The sequence below is a fragment of the Anser anser genome (assembly GCF_964211835.1).
Source record: "Anser anser genome assembly, chromosome: 4".
Lineage (NCBI taxonomy): Eukaryota > Metazoa > Chordata > Aves > Anseriformes > Anatidae > Anser > Anser anser.
The window spans coordinates 74,552,182-74,572,809 of NC_139724.1; the positions used below are offsets into that span (position 1 = coordinate 74,552,182).

The following is a 20,628-nucleotide window of genomic DNA, read 5'->3' on the forward strand; positions in this document are numbered from 1 at the left end:
CATTATTAAAGTACAAAATAGCATGTCTTTTGCACAAACACTATTTTTCAGAAACGGAATACAAACTCTTCTCATGGCATTTTTAGAAGTAAAATAGCGAGGAAAATGTTTGCTTCAATTGTCTAAAACTCAAATATCAGCCCTAAAATGTTACCAGGTGAAACAGTTACACAAGTCCACTTCAATCATGAGACTTTCCACTGTTTCAGCCTTTGAGATGAGCTCTCCTGTCCATAACACTTACACTACAGCTTTTTCATGCTGAAATAAAAGCTTTCTATCTAAAAATGGGTAGTACCTGTAAAAGAGAAAGAACAGCTAAGATGGATCAATCAAAGCAGGGAAGAAAGCTATAAAGAAAGAAAGAAAAAGCTTCCAACAAGGTCTTACCTAATACAATTTTTGTCAGTCAAGAAAATGCCTATGATTTGTGAGCTTCTATCACCCCTTCCCATAGGTACTTCTTTCATAGTGTGTGCATGCAGAATAGGTGCTAGGATGTAAGTTGTGATTTTTTTTATTTTCACTTAATCATTTAACAAGTCGCTGTTGTATCTAAAAGAAAAATAAAGATGAGTTCTGTGAACAACAGAAGCATCTGAAGGTTCATAATGGGAAAAGCTAAATTTTCTTCATATGGAGTTCTGTTGACCACTCAATATGCAATATAGCTGACGTGTAAGATACATGTAGCGCTCCCCATGGTCTCATGCAGGGAATGTTTCCACCAAGCCACGCTAATATAAATCTGTATTTTAAACTGCTTCCAGTGAAAGGAGTCTTCTGTAGCGTCTGAGATCAAGGTAACGTGATTTCTAGTAGTCACTGTCTGTAAAGGGAAAAGAGATTATGATCCCCCCCCTGCCCCCCCCCTCCTCCCAACACACACAGACACACTACACAATGACACAAGTGTACAAATCACCTTATATCATGGCACTAGGGAATATTGCAGAGCTTTTCTTCCCAGAGCAAGCAAATGGCTCACTGAAATACCCTAGACCTTCTGTGACCTGCTAGCTGTGCATACTGCAGTTTTAAACCCTGGCTTCAGGAGCAAATGAAATAAGTTACGCAGTCTTTCACATAGCCCTGTGATCCTAATTTACTCCACAATTATGGCTCAAATAATGTATCTTCCTTAAGGTCTCAGTTGTAGACCAGGGTCTAACTGATAATAAAACTTGTATATGACAACAGGGTCTCTTAGCTCCTGCAGGTTCCCTGCACTTGGCTGCATAACAGTGACTAATGCTGGGCAGCAGGTTAATGAAAATGAGGAGCCTGTGGTTCGTCTGAACCAGGCGTGACTTCCGTATAGCCAAATATATATTTATATATATACACACACATAAATACCCGATGTGATTGGACTGGGTGCTAGGTAATCTCATCTAGGCCCCCATTTCCCACTAAAGGTTGGAACTGATGATCTTCCAAGGTCACATCCAACCTGGGCTCTTCTGATTCTTATATACATACACATATATATGTATTGGAGGTGAAAAGTGGGTCATTAGGATCTTAAAGACTCAGTACAGACCACACAGAAGGCCTTGTGAAACCCTAAAGATATTCAAGCTAAATAAAGGCAGCAACTGTTTCTTGAGGAGTAGATTGCTACTTGCTAGATTTTTGGCCACATAAATGTACATGTATCTTGGGAATGCTCCTGTGTGCATGCATAGACTCACACAAAGTACACATAAACACAGAAAGTTAAAAGAAAAATAACCAAATATGATAAAAGATTGTTTGTTTGTTTTTGTTTGTTTGTTTTTAATCTATCCTCCTTCTAGCAGCCAAATCTATGGTTCAGTGGGGAGATGGAGCCATTAAGGCAATTTAATATGATCTCCTGGAAATGCAGGCCAAAGAACCCCTTCTTTAATAATTTCTGCATGAGAAGTTTCTGAAGAAAGAAAGAAAAAAAAATGGATTGAATACATCCTTCTAGCAAAGTAATTACCTTTGAATATTACAGGAGGTTTTGGAAATATCACTTTGTTTCTCTTTCTTCCTTGTATTTAATTTTAGCAAGCATGGACAATGCAGGTAAGTACAAAAATTTCACATTCTGCTTCAAGTCTAATACTACACAGGAATTACTAAGCCATACTGGACCTCTGAAAGTTTACCAAGAGAAGCTAATATTAGGTAGCGACTTCTCACCTATGTCACCCCACCTGACATAAATAAAAGAAAGAAACATTGCATAAGTAATTAAATATTTATTCCTTTAAAACTATAACTAGAGCAGGAAAATACAACATTTCTACCTCCCACAGCTTTTATCAAGCTGTCATGTTCTCCGTAGCTTGGTGTTAACTGAGTCATAAAGAGAAAAATATCTAAAGCAGGAGAAATGTGTGAACCCTTGCCTGAGGTTGCACTTGGTCATTCAGCGAGAAACCAGAAAAATCCTTGAGACTATTCCTGATCTCTGCAGGTGCAATTCAACAGCAAGGTCAATATGTTCCAAATAAATGCTTAAGTTCATTGCTATCATCACTAAGATGCAATAGGATGAACTGTCCATCCTTGGAAACAGCTTCAGCTGTGACGCTCCTCTTCCAGACAAACTACTGATGAAGTTTAAAACATGCTCTGTTCCAGTCTCCTGACTTCACAAGTATTCTTTCTCTGCCTTGCAAAAATAATTGAACAACAGAGTCTGATGTGAAAGATTTTCTGAAGGCATATTGAGTGAAATGAGATACATTACATTGCCTTATTTCAGTTAAAAGCCATTGGTTTAGATTGATGTTGGAGAGCTGGTTTAAAAAAACAAACAAACAAACAATGCAATTCTGGTTTTTGCTTAACAATCCCATTGAAATATACATTTTCATACACAGGCTCATTTGGAGCCTATAAATATACATCTTCTTTATTAAATGTATTTCATAAAGACAGAGGAAACTTGTTTTGGCCAGCTTTCATGTGGACACGTAAAATAATTCTACACACACACACACACACACACACACACACACATATAAAATATCTACCCAGTATTTTGTTCATGGATTGTTTCCTGTACTGCATTTCCACACCTTGCTCCACCTCTTTTTAAAATGCAAAAGAGCTGGACTATTGATCAGTATTTCACACACTAATAACACAGTAGCAAGAAAATATGGGCTCAAAGTGAATCTGTGTTGAGCTTTATCCCCTACTTCCTTATTATCAAAGCATTTGTTCAACTTTAAGCATATGAATACTGCCATTTATATGCAGCCAAGCAATTAAATTCATGTATATGGTTAGTGATGTAATTGACATCACTGGGAATTAAGGATAAGAAATGCTACCTATGAGTAATGCACTGAGTTACTTTACCACACTCAGGTTTCATTTCTTTGTCCTATCCAAAACCTCTACTACTTTGTATTACTACACTTTGTTCAGTAGCAAATTGATGTAAAGCTATTTAACCATTTTAACTCTTCTCATTTTTAAAGTCTTAATTTAACAAATCAACCACCATGGAAAAATAATCTTAGGAAAATTATTCTGAAAGTTATCTAAAAGTTCTCAGACTTTCTGTTTTCTCTGACTTCTTAATTCAGAAATTGGCTGTAGTTCTTGCTGAAGAAGTAAATTACAAAACTGAAATATTCTGCTAGCCCTTTTTCCACAGCTTTTTAAGGTGGGAAGTAAGCCAAAGCCCTTTCTCTAGCCTTCTCCTCACGGCTGCAGATCAAAAGATACAGCCATTCCTGGGAGAAGCATATAAGTCACTCTTGTAATTTGGGTTTCTAGTTTCTCACAGAGAACAAACAGTTGCTGGCATGTGAATAATGTGAAGAGTGACCACAGCATGGAAGACAAGGCTAGAATAAAAACTGCCTCTTGTTCAGGGATGCCTGCCTGACCTCCACACTGATCTTCAAACCAGTCATTTTCTGCACATTCATCTGCTAGAAACAAATCATTACTTAAAAATAACTGAATTCTGTGATTACAGTTAACTTACAGTTAACTTACAGTTACTTTCTTACAGTTGTACTTTCTAGATGTAGCAATATAATTGCTTCTTATGCATTGTCAATAAAATTTGAAGATAAAATTTTCAAGGTTGTATGTATTCAAGAATATGTATGGTACCCGTCCGTTTGGTTTGTGAACCAAGATGATAGTTGCAAAGAAACAGACACAGCTTTCTGATCCATGGTCCAGCATAGCTCTTCATAACACTACATTGGTGATGAGTTCCCTTTTGCTAGTGGAGGACTGGCTGTACTGAACATTTCCCAAATCCTCATCCATTAGTTTATTCCTACACTCTATGTCAGACCTTTTTATTATACAGAACTAAACAAAGCAAAAATCATAATTTCCTAGAAAGCCTTGGAGAATATATTTCTTTCTTTAGACTGTGTAGGAGGGCAATAGAACAAAATTAGGTACATTGCTATTCTGAGGAATAATAAATCTGACATAAGCATCCAAACACCTCTCAAAAACACTGTAAGGAATAGCCGTGTCACTTATGGTATATCTCACTTTCTCACAGTGTTTCAGATCCCTTATGATATCACAGAAGTTATCTTATGTTGTTATTATATAATTACAAGAAAAATAAATGCATGCTTATTGCTTTGTTTTCAAATATACCACGACCTTTTCACAATTATAACGCAACCTCTGTAGTTGAGAAAACTGTTGGGGTCAAAAGGGAATAAAAGCAGGTACTGCATTTCTTTGTGCAGTGGCCTTTATATATATCTATACAGTGTGGCATGATGATGATTTCCAAGTTTCTTAGATGTCAAGCTTACGAACTTATTAAAATGAACTATCCTCATGGTGTTTCTGAGGCGGTGTATTTGAACAAAAAATGTCATCACCTTCTTGGCATGTATGTCTCACATAAAGATTTAAACTATGGTTTTTACCCATTGCTCATATTTGGCTATCCTGATTATAAAAAAAAAAAAAAAAAAAAAACTGAGAAAATGAGTGTAATGTTGGTTTTCCTTGACTAAATAAATAAGTAAAAGGAAACATGAGGAAAATTAATATGTCTACCTCAACTATGATGCAGAAGATAGTTGTTCATTAAAAGAGACAAGCCATATTGAGGATTCCAAGGTTAAATGAGTTTATTGAGTTAGTGGTTACAACGGTATGTCAGGTACCTGTAATCCAAGCTACACCTACATATTTGCCTCTAAATTCTCACATTGTCAGTTTCCGTGTCTCTAAACATTCCACCACCAGGTCTTCTATTACTAATATAATGATAATAATAATAATAATAATAATCATAATATAAAAGGCAATGTCAATCACCATATTGTGCTTCATACTCCACCATAAGGAATTCAATTGGCAAAAGTAAACCTCTGTTCATATTAATGGGATTAATTGAAATGTGAGCAATCATAACACGACTAGAATATAAAGAACAAAATATGGTTTAAAAGAAGCATTTTAAAGATGAATTAGTTTGTATTTATTTTAAAAATTCACATACTATGATGAAGATGACTTAAAAGTTATATCATTTAATTATTGGGCCACACATTTAAGCATATTGGCTAGTACATTTTTGCACTGGAACAGAAGCAATACAAGCTTTATGGTCTACCATTACAATTCCATTTTTTTTTCCACTTAATATACCTGCCAACCTAATGTTTCTTGCATGCATAAAAATTTCTGGGTTTAGACTTGAATTTACTATTTAATTCACACATACCCCTGTGATGCAAATTCTTTGGCCAAATTAATGCTATAGTTTAGATTAAAAAGTAAGCTTGGAATAAGTCCACTGAACATTAGAAGAGAACACCATAAATTTTGGCGTTGCAGAAAGTTAGTTACTTCAGTAGAGTCTCAGGTTGCATGCAGATTGACAGTTTTCCCCCACCCCATGCCAGACGCATACAAGTCGGCAGGTATGCATACAAAAAGAATATAAAACCCTCCTGGTAAAGCTTAGTGTTTTAGAATGAATCCATAGCTTTAAATTCACTTAAGGCCTGTACAGGGGAAATGTGTTTCTTCTGGGACCCTCTTCTCACTCTTGTCTGATATTCTTCTGGTTTTTCTCTCTTTACTAGAGGCTTCTTCTCAGGGGCCTTCATCTTCCAAGATACAACTGGTGAGTTCACTGCAGCAGTACCATAGACCTTCTGATACTTAGTAGAAGCTACATACGATGCCTTCACTGTAAGGACCACAGCGTTCATCAGATTTTTAGCTGCCTGGATGAGAGAAGTGGCACTGTCCAGCTAGGAAGAGAAAACAACATGAAATACAGCAGGGTTACTCCATGAGTGTGTCACTGGACCACTTCCTGACTGAAGTCTGCGTGCTCTCAGATCTCATTAAAGAGGAAATGAACACTGAGGATTAATCAAGATGCTTGTAGTAACAAGCACCAGCAACACGCACCATGTAAGAAGACTATGGTACTTCACATAAACTATTTTAATAATTTAGAGGAAAAGTTTGCATTGGCTGTTTTTTGTTGATGATTCTTTTCCTATGGGTGAAGATCCAGTTTCCTCATTTTTCTCAAGAAAAAAAAAAAAGAGTTACTTCTCACTTGACCCTTTACAAATTTACTTCTAAATGTCAGAAACAGCAAAATAGCTCAGCAGAGATTTCCCAAGTGCCCAAGTGTTTTTTCTAACTATTCCTATGGAGCCCAGGATAACACCCCCAGTGATGTCTAAAGGAGCAGTGTGAGGCTAGTGTAAAGCTTGTTAGGGAATACCATCTGAAAAGACAAAAGGAGATTTTGAAACCCCTAAAGAACAAAAAAGATGAAACAGTTAATTGCAGGTTTTTGTAGTTACTATAATATTTGAGCTACTCATGTTCACAAGTAATCTTACTTTATGCATAGCAGGCTTTTTGTACATATACCCTTGTGTTTCTCCTGTGCATAAGACTGCCTTAGGTGCCTAGGTCCTGTGGAAGAGGCCTCAAGAACTTGTTGAACTTCAAACCATTTGGACTTCCAGTCAACAGGCTTCCATCATATACAGAAATCAAGTACATGTCCCTGCCCAAATATTTAAAAAAATATTAAAGCAGATAATGGGACTTCCAAAGCAATATTTCAGTGTTCCAAAATACAAACTAGGCACTTGCCAAATCCAGCTAGACAACCTCAAATCAATAGGTATTAAAAAATATGGTCTTAAGTACTGTAAATATCTAGTTTACTATTAGATGTTCCTAAAATGTTGAAAAATTGGTATATACCGTTTGTGATAAAGCCTTTAAGTTCTACCATGGAAGCTGGCTTAAATTTTTAGAATTCTTTTCTAGTTTGAAGGAACTATTTTGGATGCAATGTTATTTTAGTCAGCGTGGATTCATCATGACACAAACCTGGCAGGACTGGCTGCACTGCCATTCAGAGGGACCTGGCCAGGCTGGAGAGTTGGGCAGTGAGGAACCTCATGAAGTTAAACAAAGGCAAGTGCAGGGTCCTTCACCTAGGGAAGAATAACCCCAAGCACCAGTACAGGCTGGGGGCCGACCTGTTGGAAAGCAGCTCTCTGGAGAAGGACCTGGGAGTCCTGGTGGAAAGCAGGTTAACGGTGAGCCAGCCATGGGCCTTTGTGGCCAAGAAGGCCAGTGGTATCCTGGGGCGCATTAGGGAGAGTGTTGCCAGCAAGTTTACAGAGGTGATCCTCCCCCTCTACTCAGCCCTAGTGAGACCACACCTGGAGTATCGTGCCCAGTATTGAGCTGCCCAGTACAAGAGGGACATGGAACTACTGGAGCGAGTCCAGAGGAGGGCTACAAACATGATTAGGGGCCTGGAGCACCTCCCTTATGAAGAAAGGCTGAGAGAGCTGGGCCTGTTTAGCCTGGAGAAGAGAAGGCTGAGAGAGGATCTTACCAATGTATATCAGTGTCTTAAGGGAGGGTGTTAAGACAATGGGGCCAGACTCTTTTCAGTGGTTCCCAGTGATAGTATGCGAAACAACAGGCACAAACACAGGAAGCTCAGCCTGAATGTGAGGAAAAAAAATCTTCACTATGAGGGTGACAGGGCACTTGAACAGGCTGACCAGAGAGGTTGTAGAATCGCCTTCTCTGGAGATATTCAAAACCTGTCTGGACATGATCCTGTGTAATGTGCTCTAGGTGACCCTGCTTGAGCAGGGAGGTTGGACTAGATGATCTCCAGAGGTCCCTTCCAACCTCAGCTGTTCCCTGATTCTGTAATTTCAGCTCTTTAATTCCACCCCACTTTCTCAATACGTTCTTAGCTATTTTTAACTGGAACAAAAGGCTTGTCTCCCTACAAACCTTTCCTTCTTTATCTTTTGGGAGTATACAATTCCTTAACGTGAATTTTAAGTAAGGTAACTGGGACAAATACCCACAAGGCAATAATAATAATAAAAAATTATAATTCACCTCAAATACTTTGAATCATTAACTGAATAAGAGAGTTCAGATTATAACTGCAGGAGAAACCTCATTCTGAAAAGTGTCAGTGACCAACGTGAAACAAAAATAGACATTACAGAAATCCTGTACCTGGAAGTACATTCATCTGTAGACTTACCTATTATTTTGACTTCCTCAGCTGTGGTCTTATATTCAATATAATTCATTAAATACATAAACAGTTACATACAGAGAGGTCCAATACAGAAAAGCGTTTTGATGATTTTCACGTAGTTGGTGCCATTCCCTGAAACGCATAGTTAATTGCCTGTCCCCAGTAAATATTTTTCCTCGGGACTAATTTGCATTTTCTGTTAGTAAAAGAAACTAAGTTAAAAGATGGAAAATTATATTATATAGCAAAAACATGGCTGTTCAATAGGCAGTAATGAAATATAATTCAGTATAGTGAATTCTATAACCGCACTACTGCATGATTTATAAGGCAATCTGTATGTTTGTTGGCAAATAACAGATCATACTCTATTAAATTAGGATATTGTAATTTACTGTTGAGATCTACAATCACACATTATTCATTGTTAAATAATTCTTTCTGAAACACCAGTGGATTGATTCTGAATATAAACTGATACCGCCAAATAGCATTTACTTTGTAATCAATGTGGATAAACTGACTGGATCATGCCTATATTGTACATTCCCATGAATTCCGTTTGTTGAAGACTTCTAATAGTCTCACATTTTCCAGCATTTCTTTGTGAAAAGAGGTCTGGTAGCTATTTTAAACGGGGCATATTCTAAGGAACTGAATGATTAAAGAATGCATGCTGAAATGAGGAGGCACATAAATTAGATACTTAAATCCATACAAAGGGTGCAATCTACATCTTTAAACACAGTAATAATTCTATGGTGTTTATTGATAAGGGTGTGCAGAAGCATGTGTAATTCTGCAAGATCAGATGAGAATTGTATTGATGTCTTTTAGAAAACTATGTTACACATTCTGATGCCATTTTAATTACCTCCAGTTCCAATCTGCTGTTATAGCAGATAAGAGCTCCCTATCTTCACCATTATTAATCTAATTTTAACGTGCAGGTACTTAGTCCTTTTCCTCAATAACCATTCATATTGTAATATGCTTTCAAGTCTTGGAATCAGAAAAGAGACATAAAAATCCCGTAATAGTATTAGGATATGAGTGTTCTCCAAAATCTGCTGGTAACCACCCCATGTATCTAATTTGGCTACCTAAGCACTTCCAGTGATTTTCTTATTGCCTCGAGCTCCTTGCTTGTATTCTGGCTCAAGTAAAGAAGAATTAAACTGAATGAACATCACTCCAATTAACATTTAGATCTTAATACATCACTGTGTTACATCAATTTTAAGCTTTGTTTCGCATCAGCAGAGCTACAGTGTCATAAAGCTAAAACGAGGCAGCAGCACATTAATTCCTTACAAAATCTGTGTGTAGAGACATGCATTTTTCCAAACAGTTAATGTTGTTAATAATAATATTAACAATAATAATAATAAAGCGAGAGATGGTGGGGCAGGGGAGCAAGGGGGAATTAACATTTCATATAAAAGTACCACTAGGAAGTTATTGCACAGTACAGGAGGCAAAATTCATTCCCTTCCAATTGTTAGGAAATTATGAATATAATAAAAGCTTTCTGTACAAACAACTAACAGTCTTTGACTAGCTACACAAAGTAAGAGTGTTCTGTTACTTAGATCTGTTTACAAATCCATTTAGGAAAAACATCCCTTTCAAACACCAGAAATAAATCTAGGTTATTGGGCCATAAAACTTCAAGAAAAAAGAATGGGGAAGATTCAGAATCACTGAAGAACTTGGGAATCACTGCACTGGAGTTGGTCAGTTATCCAAGCTAAAACTGCCATCTACTCAGGGAAGGCATAAATCATTCAGAAAAAAAAATCAAAAAAAAAAAAAAAGAAAGAAAGAAAAAAAGATTTTGCTACTAGCTAACTTTGCAATTAATGAATGCAAGGCTAGAAGCAGCAGAGCTTATTATCTGCCAAGATTTTTTTATTATTTTTTTTGCGTTCTCCAAATCCATAATGCTTTGAGGAGTTTTTGATCTGCTTATAAATTGTGGTGCATTTTTCCTCCACTATCTGAAGAATTTTCCAGAATCTTGTGACAATAAGGATTTAATGCCTCTTTTACATATACATATACATAAAATGAAATAACCAGCAACTGCAATACCAAAATACCTGAAGAAGTGGAAGAGAACTGTACAGAGTTGCTAGTCAGGGAATATTTAAGCCAGGCAAGTAGAATGACCTGTGAAATTATAGGCCAGCTCAGCTGAGAGCACTTCCGAACAAAATAATGCAAAGCCTATAACACACTCAGTAAATAAAGGGGGGAACCATTTTATTTTCAAAGTAATCTGCATCATATTTTGATGTGATTAAATTTTGTGTTGCTTATAACAATGCTGTTGGTACAACTGGCTTTTTTAAAGGTGTTTTCCTTGGTACTACATAACAGTTTTACTAAAACTCAGCTGATACAAAATTAACATGGCACTTACAGAATGATTGTAAATTGAAGTAACTAAGTTTCCAAAATCATGTAGAGGCAGTGAAATCATTGCTACACCGTGACTTTTGCAGTGGTCTCTTGAAGAAACCTGTTGTCAGCTTTATGTTATTTTTGTTAACATGCTGTTAACTGATTAAATTTGCAGATAACATTTGGGAAGCTGGTATATCATAAAGAGGATGAGTGATTGATATCTAATAAGCTGATAAAAGTCAGAAATGTAGATTTTACTTTGGACAGCTTTATAGCAGATGATACCTATTTACAGGATAAGGAACTTTATCATAGGCAGGAGTGAGTCAACATCTCATTGAATCAGTACAGATAATTACATCAGATACAGCAAAATTGTGGAAGAGGAATAATATGAACCTTGAGTACATAAAAAGGAGGAGACTGATGAAAAAGGTTAAAAAATCATATTCAATATATCATGTGTACCCAGCGGTGGCGTTCTCAATGCAGGAACAACACTGAAGAAGCGGAGAGAACATAAAGAACCTCAAGAAAAACAGACGTTTTATGGGAAAGATTCAGACAGCTCTGTGTTTTCCACTAATAAAGCAAATGATTAAAAAATGAGTTGATCAAAATCAGCAAGTACATGGTAACAGAAATGTGATAATATTTCAGGTTTAACAGATAAGACAAAGATATAACAGAATATAATGGCTAGAAGGTAAAGCATGTAATTTTAGTTATTAATTAGATGAAAAGTTTTAGTAGTGATAGTAATTAATCACAAGAACTCATGAAGGATAGTGATTCTATATCTGGAAATTGTGAAATCAATATTGGATGTTTTTGCTTAATATGTATACTCTAGTTTAGCATAACTATCGGAGATTTTCAAAGCATATTATTTCAGGGAGCCTACCCATCATTTATGCAGGGTGGTAGCTTAAATGATAACAATGGCCCACATTGACCTTTAAATGTATGAATGCAAAAAATTAGTGTCAAAAATTACTGATTGATAGAATTTAGTCTGTTTTACTTGGTACAGATTGGGAGGAGGAATTGTCTATTCAATATGTTGTGCCAGAGGAGGTTTAGAATGGACATGAGGAAGAATTTCTTCAGTGAGAGGGTAATTAAGCATTGGAACAGGCTGCTTAAGGAATTGGTGGGTTCCCCATCACTGGAGGGATTTAAGAGATGTTGTAGATGTGACACTAGGGGACATGGTTTAGTGACAGGACTCAGTAGGTCAGGTTGATGGTTGGACTTAACGATCTTAAAGGTCTTTCCAACCTAGATCATTCTATGATTCTACATTGGAGAATCACACAACCCTTTGAATACTTTTGGCTAAGACTTGATTTTATGCCTTTAGCAGATCTTTTCGGCATTGTCAAGCCATTAAGGATATCTGAGAATTCTAGGTGCATTCCCTGCTTCTCCTCCTTTTTGGAGCAAGTTTTGTGGACAAGTATAGGTTCTGTTACTACAATCCAAAAGTCAGTTAATAGCCTCTAGAGCAAATAAGGTTACATGAAACAATTATGAATCTGGAGGGTGAATCAGAAAAAACATTTTTCCAGATGACACTCTTACACAATAGAACATTTTCCTCTCAGCTGTGCTTAATAATAAATCTAGTCCTACATATGTATGTAAGATATATATAAAAATAAAAGAAAAAGCTCTTATTCATAGTACTCATCTTACACTTCTGTAGCACAGTGCATGCATAAAACATGATACTATTAGTGATAGCCAATGCAAGAATGGCCTATTCGCTATCCAGATGCACTCATCCCTATGGTGGGAGACATCTGCTATTTATCAGCACTACTACCCAATGCCTGAAGCCATATTTCAGTCAGTCACTTGAAGATGTGCATAAAGATTTTACTAGATGTGAGTCTGTTGTGAGAAAACTATCATATGCATTTGAAATTCTACAACAAGCGAAAAGTCATAATTTGGGATGCAAAGTGGTCACAATGGGGCTAAAAAGGGGTAAGTGGGTACACAAAGAAAATGGTATTATGCTCATCTTTTCCTAGCTATTAATTTTCACATTTGATTGCGATTAACTTACTCCTTCAGACATGCTGATTATTTAATTCATTCAGGGGGTAACCGTCTTTTATAACTGTCCCATCCACTGAATAGCTGTCCTCATCTACATTTTTTCAATTACAGGTAAGTAAACTGTAAGGACTCCCAAGTCCATTTTGTTGTATTTAACAGAGGCTGACTGTTAACACAACAGAAAGCACAAACGTATGTTTAGAACTATAGATATTTTCTGTCTTTTATGAACCATTGCCCTTTGAAAACACAGACTTACTTTACAAGGTCAACTCCATTATACAAGTTTAAAAAGCCTATACATATAAAAAAATACTCCCAATAATAAAGAATAAATTCAGAATAAAGGATAGAACACATGCAAATATAATTTAGACAATTTGCAGAGATGCATTTACACTGTTGATTTAATTATTCTAGCCTATTTTAAAAGGAAAAGGGTATAAGACAAAATGATATTAAGCAAATTAATTTGCTTTGATGAGACGGCTTAATATGAAATTAAAAAAAAAAAAAAGAATAATATGTAGATATGCCTATAATCATTAAAGATAATTCAGCACTCGATATCACTACAATTGTGGGTCATACTTCATTCCCTAAGTGAAGAGTTTTGTAAAATTAACTGACAGTATTCAAAGTTTATGATAAAATAGGAATAGTAACTCTGTAAAGCTAAGAAATACAACCTTCATGTCCTCAAATACATCTAGCAGTCTTAAAAAAATTTTCTTTTTTATTATCCTAGACATAAAGGCTACTTTGCTGAAACAATAGGAGACCTGCACACTTTGTTTCACAGTAAGCACCCAAAGTAGTGCAGCATGTACCAACTCAAAAACACTCAGCTAGCAGAGACAGGGCTTAAATTTCATAGTGACTACCAGAGAGCACAGAAAAAAATCTTTTTTGGAGGAAAAATAAAATTGCCTTCCCAGTTGAGAGACTGAAACATGGGCATCAAAATCACGATTATTTACAAGCATGCATTGTGTGCTTACTTTGCTCTGCTCTGCTCTCTTTTCTCCCCTTACCAATGCAAGTCTCACTCACAAGTTACAGTCTGGTAATCCTGTAAGTATCCTCAGGTCTGGGAGTTGCAAGCAAAAAAGTGTGCTGAATCTGGTTGTCTTTGGCCCAAGAAAGTAGTATAGCACTAGAGATATTAGCCATCTCCAACTCTGCTGTCCAGCCAGCTATAAGAAGTTATGTATGCACTTCAACTGCTTACTGGGTGTATCCAGTAACCTAGTGCAAATAAGGAAGACTGTAGTAACCCAATTGTAAATGCTGCCACAGTGTTTTTTTTTTGTTTTTTTTTTTTTTTCCTGACTATGGTGGGCTACCAAGAACAATTCTAACACATTAGTGTGTATGTTTGTCAAAACAGAAAAATTTCTCAGACCCATCAATTTTTTCTTCTGCTCATTATCTGTCACTGCACAGCAGGGAAAAGATGCTAAAACTGTACAGTTCATATCATATACCAGAAACGCTGTAAGGACAAGCAATCATATCTGGGGTTGAATTTTTTAAATTAGCTTGCTTTATCAGCCATTTTCATGCCATAACACTGCCTCAGAACTTTCAGATTCTGTTACTGCATTAGGATATTAGACAGTCTGAATGCCCAAACATCTGGAACAACTCCACAGACCAAGTAAGAAATCCTGTTCATGAAATCAAAGGAGTTTTGTAGATGACAACAGGATTTCACCCAAGGACTTTTCCAGCACTATGATTATGTATGCTACACTTTTTTCTTTGCTACGGTTGAAGACAGAAGAAGAAATGCTTTCTACCATCAACCTATAATTGACAAAAATGGTAAGGAGTCTTCTGTCATGAGGGCTCAACATTTCCTTCTCCTAAATCTTCTGTTTCATTCTGTGTAGAACTATTTATTGTTATGATGCCTATAACAGAAATGCCCTAAGAATAATCGTGACCAAAAAATATGATTCTTTAATGGTCTTCAAAGATGTGTTACTAATTCTAGCAAAATTAGTATAACCACATTTACATCTTTAAAATCATTCTGTCCCATGTAATGGTTGGGTGTGAATTCCGGGATGGTTAACAGGAAACAGATGTTGGTGTGAATGATTTGAAGACAGGATCCTACTTAATCTTCAAGGAGAACAAAAAAAGTATGCAACAAAATTGAAGTAAAAACTATACTATAGATGTGGTTTCAGTTAGCCTATCCCGTCAAAGGTTTTGTGATATTGACAGGAGGCTTACTAAAGAAGACTAGAATAAGAAGTCTGCTGAAACTCATTATCAGACACAATAAAAAAGTGCAAAACTTTGGGTAAGTGGTCAGTGTACTAACAGGACTATTTTACACTGGGATTTTTACACTAGCAGGACACCATTTTACACTGGGATTCACATACCAGGAGCCTACACAAAATATAATCTGAACGTGATGTCACAGATTGAAATGTGCAGTCATGACTCCATCAAACGCATCTATACAAATTTCTTCTTTCACATACAATTGCAGTTAAATCCAAAATGGGAAATATGGGATATCTAACCAGTCTGTGCTACTGACTTCTGACCTGTGTGCAATTTAAAGATAGTTATTATTCTTAAAAGCCCCACATAATCTAATGATCCTTCAAACTGAATTTTGGGAGCAAACGTTTTGTTGTTTATCTAGAGAACAGGCATAATAACAACAAAAGTATGTCTTTCTCATAGTCTTACCTCAAGGAAGTCCAAAACATGCCCAGTGAGCTGGAAATTGTACTCTCAATGATAAAATGCAGGAGAATTTAACAAAAAAGTAATAAAAAAATAATAAAGCATAGAAGAACTATATTCTTTACATGGGAATGTGTTATCTACTACTCTTTCTTCTGATTTTGTCACAATGAAAACTAAAAGGAAGCAGGATAATATAGGATTTCAGATTGCAAAGCTGAAAAATGTGATATTTTTCCAACTTATTTTTTAATTTGTAAGAATGTCAGAACGGTAGCTGTATGTGTTATCTGTGCGTCTTCTACTGTGAGGATCTGTCACATTTTGAGACAATCTTCCTCCTTCAGCTAAGTTAGCATCTTTAAAGTTATGTTTGCCTGTCTCAGCACAGAGGGACTTTGAAGATAGCTGCTCTACAGGCATAGCAAGCTGTTTTTTGGGAAAGGGCTTAGAAAGCATGCATCAAACAGAGTCAAAATGAATAAAACAAAATCTTTCTGTGGGAAGATACTACCAGGACGTTGTTCATTGCTTCCTAATCTGTACCTGCTGCTCTTCATGCATATTTTACATCTCACAGAAGCATATAAAAGGCTTGCTCATTCAAGATATTGATCATCTCTGAGGTGCTAAAAGGCTTTTACTTCCTTGGAGTTGAGGAAATGTGGCTCAACTCATTGAATGGAAACATTCCTTTCTTTGACTCCCTGAGCACTTTTTACAACTTTAACAACAGTATGCAACAAAATAAGAAACAAATTTGAAGTATTTTTCAAGAAAGAGACACATTTCAGCTTTTAGAAAAAGCCATAGCACTGAAAGAATGGACTTAATTATATATGGCAAATTATTTGTAGAGGAAATTCTGACATTTTAATTGTGAATAATGTATTTGAATTAACTGTTCTATTTGTCTGAGCAATTTAATCAATGGTTAAACAACATGAACAAATAAGTGTTCATTACAATTTTTTTTCCCCTGGTAAAACAGTGCATACATCACTTGTGAATATATTTGTTCATTGTGTGCTTAGCTTTAGCTAACACTAAATATTATTGAAAAATAAAATAATAATAATCATCAAGGAACAGGAAAGAATTGTTGGAGACTGCAAACAAATGAAACCAGAATAAAACAGAGACAAATTGTAAATGATGCTGCAGTGCACAAGGAAAGAACAAGCAAAGATGACAGCAAATAATAAATCAAAATGAGTAGAATTTTGCTCTGAGTTGTAAAGGCTCATTTTTATTACTCACATACAACTATGCAAATATTCATATAATCATAGAACACTTCATGATGAAAAGAACTTTTTGGGGTTATCTAGCCCAATACCCTGTACAAAGCAAATTGAATTAGATGAGATTTTTCAGTACTTTGCTCAAATTCTGAGTACCTCCAAAGATGGATAGACTCCTGCCTCTCTAGACTGAAATCTACACCCTGTGCTTGAGTTTGACTGCCCTCAGAGTTAACTGTTTTTCCTTATATCTAACTAGAATCTCCCATGTTCAGATTTCTGTCTGTTGTGTCTTGTCCTGTCACCATCCACCTTTGAGAAATCTGGCTCTTCTACATCCTCCTGCTAGGTAGCTGTAGATAACAATATATGGCCTTTGCCTATCTGCTACAGAAATATAGATGATTCTGGTGACCTCAGTTTCACTTTTATAAGAGCATGTGTTTCATCCAAAGGAAAAAAACAGAGTAACTGTAAAAAGAAGCATAAAAAATTATCACCAATAATTACTGAGAAATATTTAATAGGTCACTCAAGTTGCTTAAGAACAATACCAATTTCTTCAGAAAATATTCATGTTATTTTAGGAATCCTAAGTTACTCGGTCTAAGTTTTCTTTTGAGATTCAGTGCTTTAGATAGCATTGTGCCTGAACAAGAAATGCAGAAGTACTTACAACATCAGTGATTCACATACCCCAAACAGTTTATGTGCTTTTCACCCGAGGACAATCATTGCTACACAAAAACAAACAAGTTCAGCCCTGTCTTGAAAATCTTCCCTCTAATACAGATCTTATGCAGAGAAGATGAAGTTATAATTTCAGAAATGATTCAGAAGAATGGTGAAATGAAAATGCATTTGCACACTGCCTCTTTTCTTACATGGTTCTTGCCTAACAAATATTGAACATTAGTCATGATTATAGAGTTGTCTGTACCTATTTGTCATCAAAAATTATCACTGAACGTCTTCTAATATTAGTCAAGAACCAAGAATTAGGCTAGCACTAGAATACCCAGAAGCATTTTTTCAGATGTCTGTAATTGACCAGTTTCTCTAATAATGCAAGCATGAAAAACGGGGCTGCTTATAAAAATTATTGAGATAATGTGTACAATGACCTAGCCAAGGTTTAAAGAGTTTGCATTTCTATAAATTAATTCTTATCCTGTGCTCATACTATGTAGTTCCAGGTGTTGGATCAAAGCATTCCAGCCATGCTTGATAGAGAAGACCACAAGGAACCACAGAGCACCTGAGATGTTTCATGGGTTCATTTTCTATGGAGAAGGGTCAGAATACCTCTCCTCCCTAATTACACTTAAAAGATCTTAAATGGAACTTGAATCATAAAGACAACATAATTAATCCAGGCCTAGACGCTGAACATGTCTGAAAAGCTGTGTTTATTTTTTGGCTTAGTAGCCCAAGAATTTAAACATACTTAATGAATATTTCTGTGATTGTTTTTCTTAATTTTTCCCTTTTGATGCCCAAAAGCATCAAATGGGGGAAATCACATAGTCAACTTCCCATTCTAAAAAACTAATGAACTTGGAGCCTGAAAAAAAGCTACTTTATTTAGGTAAACATTCCTTACAAAACAATTTAAATATTTCTGTCCAGAAAAAAAATAATAGGTTTCTTTCTGCAGCAGCTGAGTTCATAGAAAGTTGACATCACTTACATATGAATGCATACCCTCAAATGATCCCAACAATAAACATCAACGTCTTGACTCTGTGCTTCTCTGCGTAGTTCAGTTCACTTGCCTATGCCTCTGTCATTTTTTAAGAAGTTACTAATCAAATTAGTTTAGCATCTACCCTAAGATCAGCCTATATGCTCTCTAGAAAATCCTATTGATCTCCATCAATTATAAAGGAAGTCTGGAGTAAGGAACTCAGATACAGTTGTTTACACTTGGCTAGATGAATTACTCTCCACAAAACAATAGAGAGAATAGTCAAAAACTTTTCATAATTCAAGCAGAATATTTTTTTAAAATACTAAAATACTCAATTTTCATTACACTATTACTCCTGTAACATATGGAAGATGTAGAATGGAAGACAGAGAAATGCTGGTCTTGAAAATTGCCTGAGTCTTGGAGGATAATATAGCGTTTCAAACTCATTGTGATTCTATAGATCAAGGATACACTATTGTGTTTGCTTTGAGACACTCAGATGGGATGGATAAAAATTCAAAGGATTATGATTGAACAGAATCATGTTTAATGTCTTTGAGATGGGACTGTCCCAGGAACAAAAAGTCTTGGGTGTTAAGGCAGTCCTAGTTTCATCTGAAACCCTATACTCAAAGTGCTGTTGAGCATTTTTGTTGACAATTAAAATGAGCTGAGGTCGAAGTTTAAGAGGATTGGAGTTTAAATCAACATGAAGAGTCCTCTAGAATGCTCATGCACTATCATTGTGACTTCTTTTGCTTAAACAAGATTAAACCAAAAGTAATTCATTTTGAGTCAAACCAGCCTAAAACTGCAGTAAGAGAGGGCAGGGTGATGAGCATCTATCTGCCAGCTGACACCATTTGTGAACAGATGGTGCATTTCACAGCTCTCCCTCACTTCTCATATAGAAGAAGAAGAAGGTAAGAACCAACCCACAAAGTTTTAATTCAGCTTGTGAGAGAAATCAGCCTGTAAAATACAGAAAATTTGGGAATTACACTTAGCTATCTTAATCATACTGAGAAAATGTTTGATCCTATATATGATCTACATTATTAAGGTATCGTTCACACCTTCGCCAATATGACTGAGGAACAAGCCTGTAATTTCAACACTGACCTGCTAAAATATAAATGTATACATTTACTAATTACTGTTTTTTATTTAAGCCACTAACAGATCATATTGTTAGCTACCTAAACTGAGGCAATTTTAAAGACATCTTTATTTTTATAAATAAATAGTGCTGTAAAATAGATTTAAGTTTACATAACACTTAAGATCTAACAAATTTAAATTAGAATATATTGGAACAAGTTGCTCAGATATTTGTTTACAAAAGTTTTCATATTATACACTAAGTTAAATCACCTGAAAATTAGGCTTGATTATATTTTATTTTAATGTATGTATATATTTGTAAATAATATAAAGTTAAAAGAAACATTGCAGGTGACAAAATACATCTTTAAGACAACGCTGAAAATGCAGGAACCTGTGTATTCTAGACATTTTAATTATTTTATTTTTTTAATATGATATCTGCCAGTAAAATAATTTGAGAGGGGAATTAGCTCAGTAAATGTAAAATTAGGCTATTTATTCTCACAGTGTCTGGTTACTCAGGCAAACCCATATCCTGGGGTTGCATGACAAAAAATTGGTATTAGATTTTGCACAGGCAGATTCCAGGTTAATTATCACAACACTTTATGTCATTTTGCGTATCATTCCGTCTACAAACTCCCCCCATACATAAGTCAACTAACTGATGATTTGCTCATCTTACAAGATAAATTTAGAGAGCAATTTTCTCTGGATTTAAAGTAATCCACTGACATCTCTGTTTCATTATATCCCCCCAGTGATGATCAGTATCTCTAATTCACCTTAATTACTGAATGATACCAATTCTGATTTCCTGTTCCCAATCCTTATATCACTTTAAAAAAGAATTT

The 20,628-nt window shown here is 35.7% G+C and overlaps 1 protein-coding gene across 16 annotated transcripts in view; it reads right to left on the bottom strand.

The window, feature by feature from the left end:
• Window positions 1-5,083: 5,083 nt before the first annotated feature.
• Window positions 5,084-20,628, bottom strand: part of CTNNA2 (catenin alpha 2) — a 476,933-nt gene continuing 461,388 nt past the window's right edge. For 15 of the 16 annotated variants that reach the window (XM_083835463.1, XM_083835461.1, XM_083835462.1 and 12 more), the window contains one exon: window positions 5,084-6,242. In XM_083835463.1, coding sequence (XP_083691589.1) covers window positions 5,955-6,242 — 288 coding nt within the window. In that variant the 3' untranslated portion in view covers window positions 5,084-5,954. Of the gene's footprint in view, window positions 6,243-6,287; window positions 7,022-20,628 lie in introns of those variants that run through there. The other variant, XM_083835464.1, reaches the window with a different exon arrangement.